The 25,489-nt window shown below is 39.7% G+C and overlaps 1 protein-coding gene across 5 annotated transcripts in view; it reads right to left on the minus strand.

Annotated features, from left to right (window-relative positions):
• Window positions 1–25,489, minus strand: part of GLIS3 (GLIS family zinc finger 3) — a 611,903-nt gene that overhangs the window by 286,560 nt on the left and 299,854 nt on the right. For all 5 annotated transcript variants that reach the window (XM_070431578.1, XM_070431577.1, XM_070431580.1 and 2 more), the window contains 2 exons: window positions 14,301–14,508; window positions 6,275–7,376 (listed from right to left, as the gene is read on the minus strand). In XM_070431578.1, coding sequence (XP_070287679.1) covers window positions 6,275–7,376; window positions 14,301–14,431 — 1,233 coding nt within the window. In that variant the 5' untranslated portion in view covers window positions 14,432–14,508. The remainder of the gene's footprint in view (window positions 1–6,274; window positions 7,377–14,300; window positions 14,509–25,489) is intronic.

A 25,489-nucleotide genomic window follows, 5' to 3' on the forward strand; every position in this document is an offset into this window, starting at 1 on the left:
TACGGCTTGACAGATGCCTAATAAACTGTGGTTAATACCCCTTCTGATGAGAATTTCTGCAGTTTTGCTTTTACCTATAAGAAGTTTGTAATTTAAGGTGACACGTATATGTCTACACAGTATAGCAAACATGTATATACACAGATAAATATGCCAGTATCTCTTTCTTATGTAAAATTGTTGGGGGGGCGCAGAATCTTGTAATTTAGTTGTAGTTTTTTTAATTATTGAGTTTGCATTAAATATTTGACAGACTGATGCCTAGTTGATACAATTTGGAAGCTACACTCTCTCTGATCTTTACCAGATGTTTCACTTGTGGTGTTTCAGCCTCAAGAGACAAAGAGGATATTAATGATAATTTTATTTATTTAATCACTTCAGGAAGATTTGATAAAAAGGAAAACTAAATATTTTGGTAACTTACTAATTCTCCAGAAATATCCAGAGTAGCAAAAATGTTTTGAAGATCACTTTATATTAAAAGCAGAAAGGCTGCATTATATTTGGAAGACAGAACACTCTCTCTTCTTACCTTTAAAAATGCGAGTGATGTGACAGATTTGTCAGTTCCACTTTTAACTCAGGGAGGCAAGGAGGTGGTGATGATAGACATTGCTCAGCACAGTTTCATCCCAACCTTAACTGACTATTAATTGTAGAGAAAGTGTACTCTGAATAGGAAATGGACACTCAGTTGAAAGCCTTCTGCCACTATCTGAGTCACTCTATTATCTTATCTCTTGTCCCTGAATTTTGTTCCAAGGGAACATGAAATTACCCTAATCACTATCAGGGCATGGATGATAATGAAGATGTACTCCTCCTAAACACTGCCTCCCTACACCTTGATTAAAATGACAAGGTAGGCTTCCATTTATCTAGAGTTCAATGTCAGGACATGAAAGCTTTGAGAGCACTGGTTCTCACCCTTGGCTGCCCATTAGAATCACCAGGGAAGCTGCAACCCAGAGCAATTACATCACAGACTCTGGGGGTGGGACCCAGGTATTCATATTTTATGAAGCTCTTTTAGGGATTCCAAAGTCATTCAAGGACCACTGCCCTAGAGGCACTAAGTAGGCAACAGTCAAACAATTTACTACTCTTAGAAAAATCACTTAAATCTCTAGGCTTTGTTCCCCTCATCTGAAAAAAAAAATGGTATGTGTAGACGGGAATTAGTGTTATTGATTTTCTTATACTTTTAAATAAAAATGTATACTTATAGTTATGGAATATTTCAACACAGGCAGCAAAGCATAGAAACTATTTTAAGATACTTGTGATACCTATGCTACCACCACCAAGCTAAAAAGAAATTAATATATTGCTGTATTTGTTTCAGTTCTCTCACTTGTTGGGGGGGAAAAAAAGATAAAACAAAATTCCCATATTCTATTTCTTCCTATTTCTTTGCTCTCTAGAAGTATCCATTATCTTAAGGTTACTGTTTATCCTGACCACACCAGTTTATTGAACACAAGTAATTATGTACCTACAAAGACTATGTAATACTGCTTGGTGTGTGTTTAAAGGTACATAAATTGTATTACACTGTGTATATCCTTTGGCATTTAAGTTTTCATTCAACATGGTTTTTTGAGATATATCCATATTAGCATCTCTCCAATCTATATAGAGGTTTATATCTAGTTCATTAATTTTAAACTCCCTTATACTATTTCATTAGGAATAAACCACAGTTTATTGATTTACCTTATCTATGGATACTTAGTTTATTTACCGTTTTAAAAGCAGAGGCGCAATAAATACCTGTTTGTGTGTCTTCCTGCCACCATATGTAAGAGTTTCTCTAGGTTGGGGAGACACTCAGACATGGGTTTTTTGGATATCCTTACCTTCTTCTGTCCTAGATATTCCCAATTTTTTCCAAAGTAGTTACACCAATTTACTCTCGCCAGCAATATTAAAGCATTCCCCATTCTCCGTACTTTCATCAATACTTGACAATATGAGAACTTATTAATTGCACCAAAATGAAGCTTGTGGAGTGGTAACTAATAATTATGCTTAGATGGCATTTTCCTAAGGTCTCTTCTGGTCGTATTATCATGGTCACCACATCAACACCAAGTCTTATCAAAATAACAAAATAAAGGATGTGGAAAAAACCTTCCATGGTTTATATTGAATTTACTTTTCCTCAAGAAATGTCTTTCATGGCTAATGCTGGCCCATGAACCCATAAATCAGTCCATTAAAGAGGAATGGGGACATGGCCTAGCTCTGTATTTATTTTCTTGTACTCATAATCCAATGTTACTTAAAAAGCAAACTTGCCCAGTATTCAAGCCAAAGCAAATACTCTGGATTTTGCCAGGCAAAATGCCTGTGGAGAAATGAGTCAATTCATACAAAATTCAAAGCTGTCTTTGGTCAGTGACATTTTCGTGAAAATCTGTGGGTGGGTAAAAGTTTTGCAAAATTCCTTTTTGCTATTGGATAAAATTCATCCAGGAAAAATAAGCAAAATTTAAGTGGCGACCCACATTCCCCTTAATTCCCTTATTAACACTCCCTAACCTCCCAGCACAACTGCTTTCTATTGTGCACAAAGGAAGCCATCAGTGTTCCAAACCCTGGCAACAGGATCTTGTCCCTCTACTTACTCTGCTCCCATCAGATAGGCTTTCTCACGAGGCATACTAGCCAAGTGAGCAAGCTTCAGCTCATTCAAGACATACCTTCCTGGGAATGCTACCCAGGCACTGCACACTCTTCAACTTAATAGCAAAAAGACCTACAGTAAAAACATGCTCAGCATACACTCTGTTGGAACCATTACTATGGATACTGTTAGAGGTGGTTAGTGTACATCTATAGTTTTGGGTTACACTTTTAGGAATCTGAAATTTAGGGGTTGAGGAAAGAAATTCAGACTCAGAGACTTGTTCTTACTTGGGAATTAGAAACCCTATCATCTCAGAAAAACGTAACAAAATTTAGCACAATTATACCCAGAAATGCTCAAAAGTTCTGTTAATTCTAAGATTCATCAGTGTTGGGGTTTGTCTAAATTCAGGAAGGTTTAAATAGAATGATTTTGCACCTAGGAATTACCTGAGTTAGTAAACAGCAGTGAATGGACTCAGATATTTTTAAGATAATATTGCCATATCTCAGTTTCTGATTTAACTGAGTTCTGCCTGTTTGCCTAAGAAGGCCTTTACTTCTCAAGGCCTTGGACATTGGCTGGGTTTATCTCTGTAATCCAGGCCAGGCCTGGAAAGAAAGCACCTGGTTTGACTTTCCATAGAAGCAATAGGATGAGATATATAGAAGGGTGGAGTTTCTTGGATGGGAAAGAGAAAAGAAACAATTTCTTCTTCCAGGAAGTTAACCGAATAATACATTAACGACCCTACCCCAGTTCTGCCACCTAGAACCTTAAGTAGTCGGAATCCCAGAGTTCTGAGTTACAATCAGGGATTCTGAGAATGCATCTCCCGTGCATGACATGGAATTTGGCGTGGAAGGAGGATACCAGTGGCAGCCTCTGACTGTAAGCAAGCTGTCATTGAGTAGCCCTTTCGCACACTCTCTTCTACCATGACTCCAGGTACTCACTGTGCTGCTTATAGCCATGGTCACCTACACAATTGGGTCACTACACCTTTCTAGGGTCAATAAGTGAATGAAAATGATGACTAACTTTAACTATGATCCACAGAAAATTAATCACAGTTAAACATACATGAACCAATTTAAAGTGCTCCTAGCTTTTACAGCATGTGACATAGCCACAAAAACCCAAAGATCACTGCATGTCTCCAAAAGGGGAATGTGGTCATTTTCCTTGGCAAGGATCTTGAGCTTTGAATCAACTACCATCAGATTTCAAAGCAGTAGGAGATGAAACATTTTGATTTTAACAGTTCTTTGTGTCTGGATTCTAAGAGTGTAACAACTGGTTTTACCAAAAGCAGACAAATGCATCTTTTTCAGATGTGCATTCACATTAAGCACAATGTCTTCTATCAATAGACTACAACTTGAGAAGGCTGCTAAATTTTCACAGAAAATTATTTGTTGCCAGTTAGCTTTGGCCTTACAAATCAGGCAAATGACATGTAGCAACATAACAGTTTTCAGAAGACATAATGTTCATGATATATATGTTATATGAAAATGGATGTCTTCCTGCTAAAAATACATAGTCCCAAGACTAGAACTGCAGTGTAAGTCAGCTCCTAAGAAATCCTGTTTTGTATAAATACATTTTCACTATAACATGTGTAAGTAAATGCTTTGTGGTTCTAAATTTGATATGGAATAAATCCCACAATCTGAATTTTGCAAAGATTCCATTTAGAAGTGGGAAGTGGGCAGCTTAGGGGAGAGAGAAATCACTTCCCATACCCATCCTGGACAATACAATGGAAAGCTTTGCAAAGGCATGCAAACATCCACCTCTTATTCTTCCACTTAAGTATTTCTATTTTTAATAGTCATCAGGCACTTTAGCAAAAGTCAACTTGTTATATGCCTTTGCAGAGTTAAGAACAGTGGGAAAATGGGGAGTCCTACTGCACAAAAATTAATTTTGCAATGCAAAAAAACATTTTTTGGATAATTTAAGCCTTTATGTGTTTTGGGTGTGTTGTTGTTGTTGTTGTGTTGTTGTTGTTTTCAGTAAAACCAAATCCAGCACACTATTTTCAGCCAGAATTAGTCATAACTAAAAGTTTGGACTGCTTTCGTTCGGAGACTAAATGTCTTTCCTGCTTGCAATAGGCCTCTGTGTTCCAAGCAGAGTAAATGGAATTGCCTTCAACTGCTTGTCTCTTTCTGGCATTTTTAATGCAGAACCCTACTGAAAGAGTAACGTTTTGCCACCTGGAATGTAATTATTCTTTTCACTCCTATAACCTGGCAGTCTCACCATGTATCAGCTTCAGGTTTTCCTTAAGAAAAATCACAACATGGGGCATAATGTAACAACAAAAAATACAATTTCATTCTGCCAGGAATTCCTAAAACTCTTTCAAAAATACTGAATGGCGAAAAAGTGCATCTAATACTTGCATGATAGCTATCATCTGTTTGGTTTGCTTTTACATGAATGGGACAACTTGACCAATCTATAATCAACATACACATGGTCCAGATGATTTATCATCAAGATATACTACAGAAAGAAGGAATTCTGTCTAGGGGATCCTGGTCTAACCAAGTTCCTTTTCAAAATGATTTCTATATTTCACACATTTAGTGACCTGTAGCATATTCAATATCCAGGGAGTACCTACGATTCTCAGATTTTAGCTCTAAAAGAAATAATCCTGTCCATTCAAACTAATATAAAACGCATGCTCTTTTTTCCAAGAGTTGAGTGAGCTGTCTGAGATTGTGCAAAACTGTCTGTGATCCCAAGGGTGATGTCCTGCTTATAAACACGGAGGGTTTCTGTGAGGTGTGAGATGATTGTGAAATCATTTCAGAGCCATATTATTAAAAAAGAGTCAATTTTGCCAAGAAACAGAGATAGTTCCAGGATTGATGTTATGAAAGGGGGAGGCAGAGGAAAAAAAGAGACACCATGCTCACTTCCTTCAACGCCAAAGGGACATTTCCCTCTTGGTTCTTTCTCCTATACTACTTTACAAAATGCTCTCTCCTCAAAGTTCAGTGAGATTCTATGAGATTCTGCCCCTGTGGCATCCCCTGGGCGTTTTATGCCGGCTATAAATCATTAACTAGCCTCACAACCCTGGAGTGTGCAGTGTGGAGGCAGGCAAGAGGGTTCACACAGGCAAGAGGTGTTTACTAGCCAAGTGGCTAAATGTGAGTTCCTTTCAAATATCAGAACCAGCCCGCCCCCGACCCCATTACTAGCCCGGTCATTAGAGAGAAAGAAAAAATCACAAAATATTTGCTTTGAAAAAGACATAAAGCTTACTGGGGGTGCAGCGTGTGTTCCTCTGCCCTGCACATTTCAGCAACTTCACGTTGGTGCCTGGCAGGCATCTACTTTCCAACATTTTGGATGTTGTGGCAGATCAATGTCCCCTGACATGGTAGATCATTTACATTTGCAGAATAGAATCAAGAAGCGAAGGGATACCCAGCAGCTAATAATTAAAGAAACGTTCCCCTTCCTCACACTGAAGAGGAGTCAAATCTCATGGACACCTAGACCCCCATGCACCATCCAAATCTCATAAAAAGAGAAAATGTCCCCTGACTTGTGGGCCAACTGTGGAAAACACATGCACTTTCCAGAGGCGCCCAGGGGCTTTGGAAAACTCACCGTGCACTTGTTGGGCTTCTCTCCGGAGTGGACTCGCATGTGGATCAGCAGTTTGTAGCGGGCGTTGAATGGCTTGTACCTCCGAGGACAACCTGCCCAGAAGCAGGTGAAGTCTTCCCCTTTGCGCTGGTCTATGTGCACCTTCTCAATGTGCCGCACAAGTTCCTCCTGCTGGTCATACAAGGCGCTGCAGTCGATCCAGCGACAGCAGTGCTTGCCCCCCATGTCGTCCATGTCCCCATCCTCCTCCAGGGCCAGTGTCTGGGCATGGGGCAGCAGCTCCTGGTGGTGCAGGTGCGGGTGGGCGTGGTAGGGGGGAGGGGGGCCTTGGGGCTGGGGTGGCAGAGGAGGCAGAGGAGACGCGGAGGGCAGGTCTAGAGCCCCTCCCGGGAAGTCATCCAGTCGTTCTGTCTTCAGCAGGCCGGCTGGCTGGCCCTCGGGCCCGGGCAGGCCATGCTGCACCACCATGTTGTTAACCAGGGGCTGGAGGCCTCCATGCTCCAGCTGCTGCATGCGCTCATACTCCAGCGCGCAGTCATCCTCGTAAGCCGGGAGCACCAGGCCGCTGCCGGCCACCCGCACACCCTTCTGGCTGTTGGGCACTGCACATGGCTGGGGAATGCAGCTCCCACGCACCCCCAGGAAATGCCCATAGACCTCGGGCTGCGGCGACATGTTGGCCGGGGAAGCCCTGGACCCATTGATGTAGGCGACCAAGGACGTGGGAGAGGTGCGGATGATGGTATTGAAGTCTATGCCAATGCCATCGGACAGTGGGGACAGGGACAGGGCTCTCTTCTTGGAGCGGGCCGAATGTGACCTGGCTGAAGAGTGGCGGGGACTGGAGTAAGGAGAGTGGCTATTTTCCATGCCAAAAAGGTAGGCTGGCAAAGAGTTAGAGACACTGTTGCTGGACATGGCTGTCCCCGGAGGAAGGCTAAAGAGATCCCCTAGGTCAGTGCCATTCTGAGAGCTGTGGTTGGCAGAGAGCGAAGGGAGAGCCCTGTAGCCTTGAGTCCACTCTTGTTTCACACTCAACGCTGACTGACTTTCCGTCAGACTCAAAGTCGTGGATGCCAAAGATTCACGTGAAATAAGGGACCTAGAACAGCAGCCAGAAGGGGGGAAAAAAAAGACAAACATTTTAGCAGGATATAAATTGCTTAAGAGCTAAAAGAACATTGACAATCCCTTAAGTAGTTCCCCTAATTACATTCCCGGCTAAACACACATTCTTTGGCTAAGATAACACCAAGGCTTTTAGTTCCAGGTAAATAACATTTTACCAAGAACAATAAAGGCTAATGCTCACCGGACTAATAAAACAAAAGATTGATTGTTATACGTAATCTTAATACTTTAATGATAATAAATAGTCCTTGCTTTATTTTTTAAACATTTTTTAATGTACGGGAAAAATTCAAGACCTAGGAATGATTATTGATGCCTGTGTCACAGCAAACCAAATAAGCAAGTATTTATTAAGTACCTACTGTGTGCAACACACTACAAATAGGCACTGCAAGGAATACAAGTCCACACAAAGTCCCAGTCTTTGAGGAAGATCAATTTGGTGAGGTAAAACATAAACCCATGCTTGACTTAAAAAAAAGTAAATCCTGGAAGTCAAAATGTCATCCAGGATATATAATAATTTCTTCATTTTGCAACAATCCCTCTCCTGTTCTTCTTACCCTTTTTTAAAGCATGCCTCATGTAACAGTATTTACCTGCATATCAAAATGGTTTCTAATGTAGCCTGGCCACCTTAAAATTCATTTTGCTTTACTATGGCATCATTGCCTTAAAAAAATCACTGAAGAGAAAAACCTTTGTCCCTTGGATGGAAAATTTGTTACAAAAGCTAGAAATAACTCACTGTGTTTCTCAATCAGACATGATGAATATCAGAAAAACCTGGCTTACTTATATGTACCTACATTGGATTTTAGAGATCTTTTTCCTGACAAAAAATTAATCAAAAACAAAATTATATATATCTTCCCATATACTGCTTCCAAAGGAACTGAGGGAAAAGAGAAGCATTCTCACCCCATCTGCTCTTCTTGCTCCTTTTTATAAAATGGAAACCAGGAACACTGTTTCCTATAAGCATGAGATATTAGCCAGAAAATATCTCAGCTCCGAAATGCACAGTATAAGGTGATAGATAACACCATTATGGATGTGATGTTTCCATCAGGTGAAGTAATGTTTACCAATGACAAACACAGCAGGAATGTACGTCCAGTTGCCCTTGACACAAATTTTTTTTCTTGGTCTACATCCTTATATTCGGGCTGAAGTCCTTTTGCAAGCCCCAAAGTGGTTTCTGAACCATCTGTTTCTGAATTCCCCATGGACACTTTCAATTATTTTCCCAGCACACCTGCAGCGTGCAGCTCTCCCTGCAGAACTCAGGTGAAGGTTCCTGGTGATTGAATGTCAAGGACCTTTTGGTCCCTTCCCCAGGGAGATTCAGGAATTGCTTTCTGACCTAAGAAAAATCAGTAGTTGTGTCATATATGAGGCAAAGACAACTGACTTTGCTTTATGCCCCAAGGTTGAGAGAGTTTACAGAACATTCTCAAATGCTGCATTTGCCTGGTCACTGTCACACTAACGCATTTCAGATTTTTAAGCAGCAAATAGCAGGCAGAAAGTATTTTATCCGCTTGTATGTACTCTGTATATGTAATTATATTATTTGATGGAAGGGCAGCCTACACTGAGACATGTTTATTTGTTCCATTGTCCAGAGATATTTCATACTTTTCTCAAATGATACTTAAATGATACTTAACTACGACTCAATTTAAATCTGAGCATAGCCCCATGCAGGCATGTTCCTTAACTCCTCAAACATCAATTTCTAAGACAGTTACCATATACTTTTTTCAGAAAGCAAAGTCTATTCACTAAGGCAATAATATACATAAAGAATTCTCTCTTCTATCTCAACATGTAATAAGAATAAAATTTACAACAAATGGCCTTTACCTATTGGCCCTCATCCCTCCTGTACAATTACCCAGATCTTTTACCTTTCAGAGTTTTAACCCATAACCTCCCCCAAATACACTAGCTCTCAGTCAGAGTCCTCTTTCCAAAGATGTTATACACTGGCTGCCTGTACTGTGCCTTAAACATAGCTAACTTCCTCAATAAAATTCAAAGCCTTTCCACAGAAGGGATCATTTTCATTTCCCCCAGCACCCACCAGAGTGTTAAGATACATAAGTTTCCAAAATATTTTTGATTAAGAAAGTAAATAGTCAGTAACTAAGTAAAATAACTTCTTCTTAGCCTGACCGGCGTGGCTCCGAGATTGAGCGTCGACCTATGAAGTAGGAGGTCACGGTTTGATTCCTAGTCAGAGCACATGCCTGGGTTATAGGCTGGATCCCCAGTATGGGGCATGCAGAAGGTGGCCGATCAATGATTCTCTCTCATCATTAATGTTTCTGTCTCTCTCTCCCTCTTCCTTCCTCTCTGAAATCAATAAAAATATATTTTAAAAATAAATAAAATAACTTCTTCTTAAGGACCAAATTCCTTATAGAAGCCCTGGCCAGTGGGTTACTCAGTGGTTAGAGAATCGGCCCTCACACCAAAGGGTTGCAGATTATATTCCAGTCCCCTGGTTGGGTTGAATGGTAAGCAACCAATCCATGAGTCTTCCTCACATATGTCTCTCTTTCTCCTACGCTCTCTCTTTTTCTCTCTCCCTCAGTCCTCCCTCCCTGCCACACTCTCTTAAGATCAATGGAAAAAATATCCTCTAATGAGGATTAAAAACAACAAAAAAAGTCCTTATAGAAGTACAAATGCAGCAGCATTTGATAGGCAATCACCTACCAGTTGGACCACATACATCCTCCATTGATTTCCCCATATCATATCCCACATGTGGTTCATAATGCTCTGCTTGATTACAGGACCCGGTATAACAGGCTTACAGTCACACAACCTGTGACTGAAACCCACATTTTCTGTTCTCTTTCTGCAACAACATGCTGAATGACTCTGAAAGGTTCCAAAGGACTCTCTCTTATAGCCCCTGCTGCTACGCACACCAGGCCTATGGGAAAGAAAGTGACAAAGAGCTGTGGTTCTGTCACCTTACTGAGAGCAATCTCCATTTCCATATGGTCATCTGATCCTTGGGATATTATTTCTGGTGAGTGCTTAATTTGGAGATTTATGTGAAAGAAAAGCAATATAGCTCAAACAAAATAAAACCAATATGAGAAATTCTGAAACTATCAGTGTAACAGTTTAGGATGGCTAGTGAAGCAAGAATTCAGTAACTCTCATGGGGCCATAAGAGGAGTGATGGCCAAAGTGAATGGCTTGGTTCAAGGCCAAGATCAAAAGAAATACTAACTTATAGATCATGTGCAATTCTTCAAACTGAGAGAGAGAGAGAGAGAGAGAGAGAGAGAGAGAGAGAGAGAGAGAGAGAATCTCCCCTGGAAGAATTAGTACTGCATCTAAACACAGAATGGTTTTATAAGGTGTTAGAACTTACAGCCCAAACTCCATTCTCAGCCCCTTGGCCTCCTCTGAACTTTGTGGACACAGTCCAACCCAAAAGGAAACTCAAGGAAATTCCATCCCCAGAAATCAGCTCAGTAAATGCCGGTTTAGGAGAGAAAAATGGGTGCCTTTTTGGATCTGGAATAACATTATTAGATTGGTGGTTCAACTTTGTAACTGAAAAACTAGTAATACAAGACAAAGTCTTTAGACTTTCTGTGTTTTGGGTCCATTATCTATAAAACAGGGATAATACTTGCGGGAAGTTTATAAATATTCAATCACAAAATATAGGATCACAATAGACGTGAAAGCACTCACAAAACTAAACATATACAAAACCCAGGCAAGTAGCATGCAATCTCTTCTACTTCCCAACTTTTGCCAGATTTGTATATGAAGTGACTGTAATGAGGTTATTTATCAGTGCCTCAGCTTCAACACTTTAGGGAAAATATATACACAGTCTTCGTTTTGCAGAGTGTTTGCAATGCCTAAATCAAGAATGGCTCCTGGATCTTTAGGAGGGTAAGGTATAGTTTGCATTTCTCATTAAGTAGGGCTAGTCAGAAATGGTTGGGAAATTAATGAAGGCAAATATACAGCATTAGAGTATGATTCTCATCACTGGAGTACACAGAATCCAACAAAGCTAAGGAAGAGTGCTTTTCCCAGGATGAGGCACTCCAGAAAAAAATACTCAAAGGGGTCAAAAGAAGAAATACAGTCAGTAAATCTATACTATCTACTCAATGTTATTGGTAATTAAGAAATGCAAATTTTAAAAAATAAAATTTTGCACATCAAATTGGCAAAGTAATAAAAATAGTAATTCCTATATTTGATATGATATGAGGAAGCAGGAACTCTCAAGACTATTGGTGAGTTTATAAACGGGTAAGCCTTTTCTGTGGTACGTTGAAGAATACACATCAAAATGCTCAAAACTATACATTTCCAGCAAATCTTATTTCTAAGGAATTATTCTTATAACCAGAAATAAGCAACAAAATACTATTTATAGGATTGAACAAGTACAGTGTTACTTAAAGTATTTAAGTAAAGGGAAAATAAATGCCCAGTAACAAAAGACTGATAGAAAATTATAGTTGTATTTATATGCTTTTTAAATAAAATGGAATCTTAGGTAGGAAGAAGCTATTATATGATGCTGAAGACTTTTGTTACAAAAGAAAGAGTTTATATTAACTAAACAAAGTAATTATAACACTACGTAGATTATTAGATCAATCTGATACAAAGAAAAACCTATGCTTATGTGTTTGCATATAATTAGAACAGTGGTTCTCAACCTTCCTAATGCCATGACCCTTTAATACAGTTCCTTCATGTTGTGGTGACCCCCAATTTCATTGTTACAAATTGAACATAATTAAAGCATAGTGATTAATCACAAAAACAATATGTAATTATATATGTGTTTTCCAATGGTCTTAGGTGACCCCTGTGAAAGGGTCGTTCAACCCCCAAAGGGGTCGCAACCCACAGGTTGAGAACCGCTGAATTAGAAGGTTGTATATTAAAATTCCACCCATGGTTGCCTGTGCATGGTCAGATGCAGGATGACTATCATTTATTGCCTTGTGCTTTTCCATATTTTCTATAATAAGTAAGAATTACATAGATAATCAAGAAAAACATTAAAATTTACAGCTGTCTATAGGGTAGTCATCATTCAAACTGAACAGTTCCTGCCTCCACTCCACAACACTCTCCTCTTGGATAAAATACAAAGCTGATTCTCTCTCCATCCTTATTTCTAGGCAGCAAACGCCTTCAAGTTGAACTGTTGCTTCCTGTCCTTTCTCTCTTCTGAAAGAACACACAAACCAAGCATTAAAAATGTGACCTTTTCAAATTGCTAAAAGTAAGTTTCATACTTCACCAAGCCCCTTTCCAACTCCTGTTTTTTGCCCATCCTGCAAAAAGAATTATTTCAATAGGAGGATTCACAGAATACATAGTCAAAAACCTAAGTCAGTGCATCTTTAAGATGTTGTCTTTTAAGGATATAAAATTATGCTAAGGAACCAAATATGGCAGAAAACACTGACATAATAACACTTCCCTGGTCAAGAGACTGCATTAGATAGATGGTTGCAGCAGCTCGTGCCAGGCCTACCCATCAGTTTCTCCATTAATTATGACTCTCTGCCTTCTAGGCATAGGCTGGACTTGCCACCGACAGGGAGCTGAAGGCTTCCCAATGACACCTACCCCACGAGTACAGTTAATTTTACATGCAACATTCAGCAAGTCTGAGGAGGCCCTCAAGGCATTAATCATCAATGGGGAAATGACAGCAGCAGCTTCCCCTCACAAAAAATCTCAGGTGAAAAACAAGTTTCCTTATCATGAAAAAAAATTGGCATAAAAAGTTATCCAGGAGCTATGATTTCTGAGTCTCAAACAGCAGGTAGGAGGAAAGTGCAGAGTTACAAGAAGGGGAAGGAGGGACAGAAGGAAAGGAAGGAGGAAGTAGAAGAAACAGGATCCCAGAACTGTAAGGCTTTTCAGTAGATTTCCAGCCTCCTCCTCCCCAAGAAGAGGAAGCACAGGTTCAGTCCAGGAGTCAAATCCCTTTGCAAAATCAGTTACAACAGAGCCAGGACTAAGAGGCAAAAACTTTGGATTGAGCTTCTCCAAAAATGCACTTCTAGAAGATAAAATAATTCATTTCAAACATAGAAATGAACCTTACACATTGCACAGCATTTTGTCTTCATGCCCCCTCTAATATTAAACTTAAGAGATCTATTTGTCTGAGGGGGTCGTTTACCTTTTCCTATTTAATTTCCTCCTATGGAGAGATAGCAGCATTTATTAGACCTACTTATTCTAGCACCTAATTGGACACTGTGGTGAAATGTTATGTAACTTATACCTGAAAGTATGCCGTCCCAGACACATCATAAAGTTTTGAAATTCATGATTTCAATCTTCATTTTTTTCTACTATCTTCCTAAACTTTAACTATTACTAGTATACTATGCAGACATAAGGTACTTGGGTAGATGGGTGGATAGGGGGATAGATTTATAGACAAAACAGTTACAAAGCAGCCTGGAGACACTGCAACATACGCACTGAAAATGAACAGGTAAGATGGATGCACATGAACATATCAATTTTCTAGGCCTTGACACATAACTTGCCTCACCAGGAAGTGACAAATTAATTCACTGGAGTTTAGTCAATGAGGGAGGCCCAACATCTCAAGTTGGACATTCATTTCACTCACACCACAAGACAGCAGGTGTTAAACCACCTAAACCATTCCTCCAAATTAAGATGACATGGCACATACTTAATTTTTATACACATTCCCCTAAAGAAGCTCAAATTAAAAGGGTAGCTTAAGCAAGTGAGCGTGTGTGTGTGTGTGTGTGTGTTCAAGAAGGGAAGGGAAAACACTCACAGGGTATGATTACACCATAAGAAGGGGGAAATAAAAGTAACTTGAGACCTGGTATCTGAAGGAGGTATATTCAGGTTGGCTGCATTCATTGCCTTCTGTAAGCTAGGACTGATCTGGTTGCATGCTGTAGAGACCTGGCTTGCTGGAGGTGAAATGGGTCCCAGTCGCTGAACCATCATGGGGCTGCTGGTGACCACTAGATTGTTGCAGCTGCCTTTTCCAATGGACTTGCACTGAGGCCCAAAGCCAAGAACCCCTAAAAACAAACGAATCAGGTTAGCTTTCATGTCCCTTATATCAGAAATCAGTAAATACACACATGTGCACACTTCTATCAGGTCCCATCTTTAGAGACAGTCCTTGGATCTGTTTTTTTAGGATTGGTATCACCAAAAAGCTTCCTCTAATTGCAATGAAGAAAAACATAATGCTACAACTCATCTAGAATCACCACATACAAAACATGCTTACATTTTGCTCCTTCTGTATACAAATGCCCACTTACATTATTTTATCATCTCCTTACCTAAAGGGTTAAAGTGATAAGTAGATGGATGGGCTTACTCATATCAAACCAAGTTTATTCTAGAATAGCTAATATTTTAACTGGCTTACTTCATTCCAATTCTGACCTTCCAAAAAGCCTCTTTAAAAGGAGAGAGTCTGGCTCTTGTCTCTCCATTCTTGGTTTCTCCTCTTCATCCCACTACATTGTCATTGGACATATAGCCAATTTTTAAAAAATCAGGATGAGAGCCATAAACAAAACACTCATTATAATTAGGCATAGCTTTTTCTTTTTATTGTAACAATCTTTGAATGCAGTAAAATTTGGTTCATACCCAAAAGAGAAAGAAAAAAAAGAAACCCACAAAAATCTGTGTCCTTAGGGAGAAGGGAAAAGCAAAGAGAAAGGCAAACACTGTCATGACTCACTTACAAAAAAATAAAAATGGTTGAATCATTCTAGACATTCTTTTTACATGGATGTACTTCTACAAACATTTTTTTTTTTTTGCAAACTACCTGGTCAAGTCTCAGTGACTGTACACTCTGTTCCCATTTCAAATGAACAAAAATAAGTATGACCTCAGTTTTTAACGGATCAGGCCCTAAATATTTCTCACCAAATTCCCCATGTTTCTCATTGATATACTTGGGATCAAAGTAGGTGGAAAACACCACTGTAACCTTCCTTAGTCCTAGAGGATACAATTTCCTATTTTGTTTTCCCAGAAATTAAATCCATAACCCCAAAGATGACAGTCATCTTTTGTAATATTCTCTTGATAGAGCCCACAAAACTGAAGGATAAGCAAGACCTTACAGCAATGGCTATGCTATCATCAATGAAACCAGACCTTAAAAGTGCTGGGAGAGTCCCAGCATCTTCAACTGGAAGAAGCCTGCTGGAGTCCAGCCCTCTGAAAACTAAAATCCAAGTGGTCATTGACTTCCCCAAGGCCACACAAGGATTTTCTTACAGAGCAGAAACAGATTCCACTAGGGTATATTTTCATGGTACCTGGGTGGTTAGGTGTTGGATGCTTCATTAGCTCTAAATGAAAAATTCTCTCAATTTTTTTTAAGATACACAAACCAGAACCTTGCCTCTACCTCTTTCACTGCAACTTATATCTGATGCATCTTCTAGTGCCTTGAAAGATAAGTTATGGATGGTCTGTTTCCATAACTCACATAACACTGTACCATCAGGATTTCATCTCATCAAGAATACTTTTATGCAATGACCATGGATATACTTTTATCCAATGGATATACTTTTATGCAATGACCATGAACTTAGTATCTTTATAAATTCCATAAAACTACATGCCATTTGCTTTTCAAATCTCTTTTTACCTCAGAAAAAAAATGGCTATGGTCCATAGCCTAGTCCAGTATAAAAGACACTCAAATTATCTCCCCAGGTCCCATCCCTACCAGTCATGACTACTAAAAGCTACACCATATGTCAGGTATTCTGTCAAATTTAATGTCATATACTTATCTAAGCAACTCACTCATTTCATGCCTGCTTCCACCTCTATAAAAAGGTATTAATATCGCCGAAACCGGTTTGGCTCAGTGGATAGAGCGTCGGCCTGTGGACTGAAAGGTCCCAGGTTCGATTCCGGTCAAGGGCATGTACCTGGGTTGCGGGCACATCCCCAGTAGGAGATGTGCAGGAGGCAGCTGATCAATGTTTCTAACTCTCTATCTCTCTCCCTTGCTCTCTGTAAAAAATCAATAAAATATATTTAAAAAAAAAAGGTATTAATATCTACCTCTAAAACAAAGACATATTAGCCGCTAGAACAGCACACCCAAGAAATACTACTTAAAGGCAAAGCATATTCACACATTCTTTCATCAAATCTAAGATGCTATATATTGTAAGGCCCACCATCATTTTATGCACCAGTAAGAACATGCACTGTCAATTAAACTAGTGCATGGTGTTGCGATTTCAGAGATGTGCTGGTATGAAAATATGCGCACCTTAGAATGGGTAAATACCAACATGATGGCTGAGAAATGTCTAATCTTGTCTTGTTCATGGTCTTCTCTGCCTGGAACAGCCTCACCCTAACTTGCATACCTAGTGAGCACCTCTGCACCTTCACGGTCTCAATTCAAAGGTCACATCTCTCTGACTCCCCACCCCAACTGCCAATTGGAAAGATATGACCAATTCTTCTTTTCATTCTCCTACAGTCTCTCATAAAAATCTACCCCCAAACCTTCAGGGAACTGAGATGTTTACATGCCTGTCACCCCCTCCTCATTTATACTTTAATGCTCTTTCAAGGTAAAGCCCTTGTTTAAGGAATCTTTGCTTCCTCAGCACCTAGCCCAGGGCCTAAACTGACAGAACACAAACAATAACGTTGGTCAATGAAGTTAAAAAGAAATGAATAAATGAAAATAAAAGATAGTGATACACATGAATATTGAATACTGACAAATTATTTTCACAAAAACTTTCCTGGTTTTCTTTTTTAAAAGGCAGTGCCATTTTTCAAAAACAAGCTTCAATTAAGTCAGTCCTTTGACAGATTCCACAGCACTGCTAACTTCCCAGCGTCTCTGTGATATTTACTGTATTACTTCCTACACCCAAATACACTGGTCAAGTTGAACCTCATCTAACCACAGAGGAGTGACTGTTTCTGAAAAGTGTCACATATGGCATCCTTGAAGCCTCAGGCTAAATGGTAAATGTCTTGGGAACAGGTAATGTTTGTGGCACAGCTGTGAGAATGTTCTGGAAAATAGTATCTGTCTCAAAAGTGTAGGCAAACAATTTGACCTGGGGTCACTGTGCTCAATCCAATAATTTTTTTCATAATTATAAACAAAATGAATACCTCCAGACTACTCAGAATTGGGCAGTATTTGAAGTGTGGGCTCACCAGCCTACCTGGGATCTGCCCACCCCACCCCCACCCCAGCTAGTTATGCGACTTGGGCACATTACTTAAACATGCTTTACCTCCATGTCTGTGTCTTCTCATGTGTAAAATGGGAATAAAAATAATACCACCTCATAAGGTTGCTGTACATCTAGTATTAATTACACATGTAGAGGACTCTGCACATTGTTTAGCACACAGTAGGTTCTCAATGGGTATTAGCTGCTATTGTTATTATTGTTGTTATTCATGACTGCCATGGCATTTTTGCTCCATTCTCTTTCTTGAAGTAAAACAGTTCTAACTCCTTGAATAAAACAAGATAGTACTGATTCTATTTATTTCTTTACCCATTGCCAATGTTCTATCTGCTTTCAGTCTGGAGCCAATTTTTTTTTAAAACCAGGTGTCACAGATAGAAAAAAAAAACACATTTCAACTGGCCAAGTTTGAATGTTCCCTGGCTTGTCATTTGCTGAAAACAAATCATACAACTTTTCTGACTACCAGATGTGCCAACTACTTGTGCACTAGTTTTCATTTTGAAATACCACTTTTTCCGCTTTTTAGCAACTGCACACTGTTTTTTAAAAATGTGTTTATGACTCAAATAAGGATCTGAGTGGATGGCATTCTGAGTACCACATACATTCTAGCTAAAATCACTGCATGCTGGTGGGGAGCATAAATGTTTTGTATTTTCCAGTTTCTAAATAAGAGGTCATCTTAGCAGAGGTATGTTTTTAATTAACATCTTCATTAGTTTAAAGAGTTCTGGTGAAGTCAAATAGTTGATTATGTCACAATTATCCTTGCTAAGCCACATCCTTCAGAACTGTTTATGTTTAACCACTGATTCCTCTAAAAATGACATAGACATTGGGGAAACAGAAAGGACATAAAATGGGAGGAGGGTAGGAAGAAATAACCAAAATGTCTTGGTTGTTATAGTTCATTCGACTGACACTTATCAAATTCCAACCACAAGCCAGACAGTCCCTGGAGATGATGGTGAGCAAGATGGACAGTCTCAATCCCCACATATTCAGTATCCTGGTCATGAAGGCAAACACCAAATCAACCATCTATAATAATAAAAGGGTAATATGCTAATTAGACCAGACAGACGAATGACCTTCCAGACAGCATTCTGGATGTCCTTCTAGACAAAGCCCTAGCAGCGAGGCCGAGGCAAACGCGGTCAGGGGCGATCAGGCAGGCAGACGAGCAGTTAGGGGCAATAAGGCAGGCAGGGGAGTGGTTAGGAGCAACCAGGCAGGCAGAAGAGTGGTTAGGGGTGATCAGGCAGGTAGGCAGAGATGATTAGGGGTGATCAGGCAGGCAGGTGAGCAGTTAGGGGTGATCAGGCAGGCAGGCGAGTGGTTAGGGGCGATCAGGCAGGCAGAGGGGTTAGGAGTGATGAGGCAGGCATGCAAAGTGGTTAGAGGCGATGAGGCAGGTATGAAGAGTGGTTAGGGGCGATCAGGCAGGCAGGCAGGCGGGCGAGCGGTTAGGAGCCAGCGGTCCCAGATTGTGAGAGGGTGCATGCCAGGCTGAGGGACCCCCCACTCGGTGCATGTCATGCACCAGCCCTCCAGTTCATTATAAAAGAGGTGATCCCTGCTTCTAGTTTGGGTCATATAAAAGGCTTTCTCTATAGGTCAAACATGATTGAATGAGAGCAATTTCTATATGGTTCAGCCTAATATACAGAATCCTATATAATAAAAGGGTAATATGCAAATTGACCTTAAAAGCAATAGAACCAGAAGACTGCTGGACCAGTCACTATTGAGGTGCACTAACCACCTCTCGGTCCCTTTCCCCAGCTGGCAGGCTCTGATTGCCTGATGGCAAATGGGAAATGGAAGTGGGTGGCGGGAGATGGGCGGCACCAGGCCAAGGCCCCCACCCCGAAGGTCATCCCACACACAGAGGGCAACCCGCAGTGGGGGCGTAGCCTGCGAGCGGGTGGGAACAGGCGACCTCTCAGTCCCTTCCCCCAGCCGTCAGGCACCAATCACCTGATAACGAAAGGGGAACCAGGAGCAGGTAGTGGCGGAGGGTGGGGCCAGCTGTGGGAAGCCTGGAAAGATGGCCCTGATTGCAGGTCAGGCCTAGGGACCATACCCACGCATGAATTTCATGCACTGGGCCTCTAGTGTTATATAAACACAAATAATATCTATCAGGATTTGAGTCCCACCTCTCCTACTCACTGCTGTGTGACAGTGAACAAGGTCCTTAAAGTCTCTGCACCTCAATGTCCTGTTCCCTAAAAAGTATTAGTAATAGTACCTAACTCATAGAGTTATTAATAGGATTAAAGTATTAGTATATATTAAGATACGTCTTACCATCTCTAAGGATCAATGTTTTCTTCCCAACCTTTCACTTTAAAACATTTAATATCTACAAATAGTTATAGGAATAATGCAATTAAACTCTATCTTTATTTTATCTATTGATCAATATGTTCATATGTTCATCTCTCTATATATAAGCTTATTATTAATTTGTTGAACTGTCTAAGAATAAATCATATTTTATGCCCTTCACCCCTAACTATATAACCATAACACCATGATCAAATTCAAGAAATTAGCAATGATCAAATTCAAGAAATTAGCAATGATATACTGTTTATATTCAAATATTACAAATTATCCCAGTAATACCCTTTAGAGCAATTTTTTTCCAACCCTGAATCATGCATTTCTAGAAAAGGTTCTGAGATTCATACCAAGGTGGGTCGTCAAGATGGGTTAATAAATCACTGGACATTGGAGGCAGATGAAAAAGTAAAATAGTAGAAAAAGGAAAGTAGTGTTAATTGTATACAGCATAGTAGTTAAGAGCATGGGTTTGCACCCTAGTTTCACCACTAAATGGCCATGTGACCCTGGGCAGGTTACTTAAGCTTTCTGTGTCTCATTGTCCCAATTTTAAAATGGGGTAATACTAGTAGTTAATTCATTGAGTTGTTTTGAGGATTAAAAATAACCTAATAGCCCAGCAGGTGTGACTCAGTGGTTGAGTGTCAACCTATAAACCAGGAGGATCACAGTTCTACTCCCAGTCAGAGCACATGCCCTGGTTGCAGGCTTGATCCCCATTTTAGAGATTGGAACAATGAGGCACAGAAAACTTAAGTAACCTGCCCAAGATAAACGGTCATTTAGTGGTATAACTAGGGTGCAAACCCATGCTCTTAACTACTGTGCTGTATACAATTAACACTTCCCAGTAGGGGGTGTGCAGGAGGCAGCCGAACCATGATTCTCTCTCATCATTGATGTATCCATCTCTCTCTCCCCCTCCCTTCCTCTCTGAAATCAATAAAAATATATTTTAAAATAATCTAATACATGTCATATACTTAGGGCTTGGCACTTAGTAAATGCATTTTAAATATTATTTTTATTTTATCAAACAATTTGTCTCTGCTGCCTTTCTGATGTTGTTTCTAGCACCTCTTTTCTCCTGAGTGACTAAGGACTACATACTAATAACTCTCTGCCTAAGATCTTCCACCTCAATACATAGACTTGGCCCCCCTCCCCCTCAATGGGTTTTAAGCTTCAAGCCTCTCTCTTTCCTCATCCCACCTTATCGTCCTCTTAGGTTCTCCCCAGTTTTCACTTATACTGTGCTCCCTAGAACTAGATATATTTCTTGCATACTTAGCATATAGGTTTGTTATGTAGTGTTTTATCAAATTTATAAAGTTTCACTACTTAGATACCATAGTAACAACTTAATGAACAGAGTAGGGCAAAAGTAGGTTTACAGTTATGAGTACATGAAACACAGGGTTTATTCTTGTGTTATTATTTATTAATTACTGTATTATTTTTCATACAAACAACTATAAACCCACTTTTGTCCCACCCCATATATGTGAGTGTGTGGTGTGTTACTCTGAAATACAGTTAAAGCATGGGTAATTGGCTAAAAACACCACCAAAGGATGAGAATTAGAATAAAATAGCTGGCTTCTTATATTCAGAAGCAAAGACTTCAATGTCACAAACATTGCAAATGCTCCAAACTGCACAAAACCTATGGGAGATAAGAAATATTGGGTACAGCATCTAGCCTCCATGGACCATACAATCTCTGTAGAGATAAGATATACTCACTTAGGAACAATCTGATAATGATACTGGACTGTATAGGATTATAAGCATGAGGATGAATCACAGTGACAAGAGTTCAGAAAAGAGGAAATTTCTATTTATAAGATTGTTCATTGAAGGAGTTTAATTACCAATTTTAATTCCCAAAGATCTTCAGGAAGTCCTAAATTGTTCAATGATAACAAATAAGGTAGGGTCATGGAGAGCTCCATAGTCAAACAGCTTTGGGAAACCCCTAATATGGCAAAGTTAAATATATCTCTTTATTACTGACTTCTCAGAGCCTTTATACAAACTGCAAATGTATATGAAAAGTCTTCCAGAGAAGCAAATAATATGCAAAATATATTTGTTTAGGTTGCTTTTTTTTTCCTCTCTTATGGACTCTCTCAAGACTGGCATCTAAAGGAACATACTTTGGAAACATAAGTTAAAACATGAAGTATGAGCACATGAATGAGAAGGATATGGTAGAATGTAGACATGGAAACAGAAGGGAGGAGGCATGGTGCATACTGGGGAAAATGAAGAAAAGTCAGGACTGCCTGCAAGAGGGGAAAGGGCAAGCGGAAGAAAGGGAGAAAATAGAGCCTGAAGGACCTGGACATTATGCATTCACCAACGGCTCAAACCAGGCTGCATTAGTGTTACTAGGGAAGTTTTAAAAAATGCAAATTCATAGGTTCCACCTCAAATTAACTAAGCCAGATGAGGCTGATTCCACTGGCCTGGTGACATGCACCTAGGACCCTGTGCTATAGATAGTGGTGTACCCCTATTGGAAACCAAGTTCACCCAAGATTAACCTGGTAGAGATGGGGAGAAAGGCTAGAAAAGGACATGAAACTGGACAAACAATGAGGAAAAGGCCACATGGTGGTGAATGACACCATAAGACAGCCATGGTTAGGAAAGCAAGTTCAAGAAAGTCTGATGATTTTATAATTGGCTGATAAAAATTTAGGAGATCAAGTAGCAAGAGGTCATATAAAGACAGTTTTTGTGACTTCATTCCATAGTAAGTTACTTTGTCCCAGCCAATAACTAGGTCACATCGAATCCAAATTAATGAAGATTCCCATGAATCATGCAATATCCCACCACAAAGAAGTTGGGCTTGACTCTACCAAGTTTCTCCCACAAAGAATATAACTTTCACACCAACACTCTTCCAACCTAGTCAGCATTCAAGAATGTTGGCTACAGAGTATGGAATCACCAGCATTACTCATTTCATTTCACCCCTGCATTAAATGGGATTGTATTTATACCCTGAGAGATTAAAATATATCATATTCCTTTCTGTACCACTCAGTTCCCTGGATTCCTGGACATGAAGCCTCATTCTTGTTCCCCACAACTTGGGCACTCCTGATAAGATGTTATTAAGAATACACAGCTCTGAACCACCTCATAAAGATGTAAAGATATATTAAACAGCATTCCCAAATTTATATTCTAAAGTCCCACCAGTCCACTATTGTACATCAATTACCAACTAATTAGTAGAGAGCGCTTATGCTGACCCTTCTGTTTTCTCTTGTAATGATTTGCCACGTTAACTGAAAGCTGCTCTGCTCCGTAGAGACTCTTAGTATATCAAGATGTTAAATAAAGTTCACCAACGATTAGCCTAGAAATCCAAAGAGGAAATGTAAGCACATTTTACTGCTTTTCCCTCAACAAATTTTCTAACCATCCCATGGGACTGGAGCAGATGTATTTGTTAAATAAGCAAGCCATTACTCTGAAAAACTGAAGTACCAGACCAGCAGTACAGGCCCAGTTTAGTGATTTACTGCTCACTGATGAGGTTTATTGAATCTCTGCTCTGTGTGATAGTATATACTCCAGGGAGTACAGATACATAAATGAGTTAGGTAATTCTTGCTTACAATTTAATTTAATAGGCTTAAACCAGGACTTATCTGTGGGATTAATCTGTGAAAATAAGTTAATTCCTGGTGAAATTGTTTTACTACTTGCTCTATTAAGACTAGATGTCCATAAATATAAAAAAAGGATGAGAAGAGTGGAGAGTGCATACTTTAATGGGAGAAAAGTGCCCCAGTTTCCTCAAGACCATGAACAGGCAACATTTATTAAGCACTATCTGTGAGCTTGGTGCTGCCCTGGATGAATGGAATCCTAGGCCTTTGGATTAGCCCTCAAAGTGCTTCCGCTGAGTTGGAGAGAGTTTTAATAAACATATGAAACAATTAGGACACACCCAATCTTAGAGTTTCCATAATCTCTTCCAAATGAGCACAGAAAGAGTTCAAACAAGAAATAGATCTGTATAAAGTGGAGGGGGTTTGCTGGAGGAGGTGAGACTTAATCCGAGCCCGTTAATAACTGGGAGACAGTGGTACAAACAGTAGGCTGGCCAAAGTGAAGTGAAGAGAATATGCTAGGAAAGTGGTATGGAGGTAGCATGGGGAAGTGGTAAAGAATGACTATGCTAAGACCAGAATATCTTAATTTACCAGCTGTGTGACCTTGGACAAGTTCCTTAAACTCTCTGTGCCTCTGTTTCCTCATCTGGAAAATGGGGTTGATCACTGTACATACCTTCATAAGTTTTTTTGGAAAACTAGTAAGTCAATGTATGTAAAGCACTTATAGTAGTGTCTAGTACACAAGTAAGCATTCTATAAGCCCTAGGCATTCGTATTCTTATTAAAGTATTATCATATTATGCAGGACTTCCGAGGCCAGGCCCCCAAAAGAGCTATAATAGGTTTTTAAGAATGGTTGTGATAGGATGAGGGACTATGAACAGAGCAGTCTAACTATTTCTAGTAATATGGAAGCAGAGCAAAGAGAGAAGGCAGGAAACCAAGCTAGAGAGATGTTGCTATGATTTCAGGATACAGTGATGAGGTCTGGACCAGGTCATATTGCAATCAACAGAGGGAACATAGTAATCCCCAAATAACCTTATAAAAAATAAATAAGGGGGCTGTTGAAGGACCTGTAAGAAATATTAGATTCCAAATCCTTCTCCATAAATTAAGCTCATGTTTTTTCTAAGCTGCTTGTTACCCCTAAGACAACCAGAAGAAGAAATTGGATGAGAAATGGCAAAGCTGCCTATTGGTGAGACTCCTTACTGTATGAAACAATAACTGGGAACCCCTCTGTCAGAGAGTAGGTGTTAACAAATATTTGCTGGATAAACAAATAATATGACTCTTAACAAAACTTATAAGGCAAGACAAGTATAGTTCAAGGCCACAAATGAGGCTGAGAAGTTCCCTCTTCAATATGCTGTGATGTAAAAGACAGACAGCAACGCCCAGTGAATACAAGTGTTAATATGTCCTTGTCACTAAATTACCTGAACAACCAGAAATATTACTACTTTGCCCCCATCCATACTCCTTTACTGTCACACACACACACACACACACAAACGCACACATACACACACACACTCAATATAAAGGGAATATGGCCTAAGTCATTCAATATAAGTAAATGAAACTTTTTCTCAGAATCTAAGATTTGATTCAGAGGCAAAATCCCATTTGATCCTTCACATTAGTGACAACTTCTTACTATCCAAAAAGCACAGCTTACACTGTTCTCATTAAAAGCTGCTAGGCTACCTTTGTTTTCCCTCAAACAGTAATTCCTCAGAATTGTCTAAAGAGACAAATACTCTATCATAAGTTTTTCT

Source organism: Myotis yumanensis, unplaced genomic scaffold (genome assembly GCF_028538775.1).
Source record: "Myotis yumanensis isolate MYYU_CA2020_CCGP unplaced genomic scaffold, mMyoYum1.0.hap1 SCAF_12, whole genome shotgun sequence".
NCBI classification, from domain to species: domain Eukaryota; kingdom Metazoa; phylum Chordata; class Mammalia; order Chiroptera; family Vespertilionidae; genus Myotis; species Myotis yumanensis.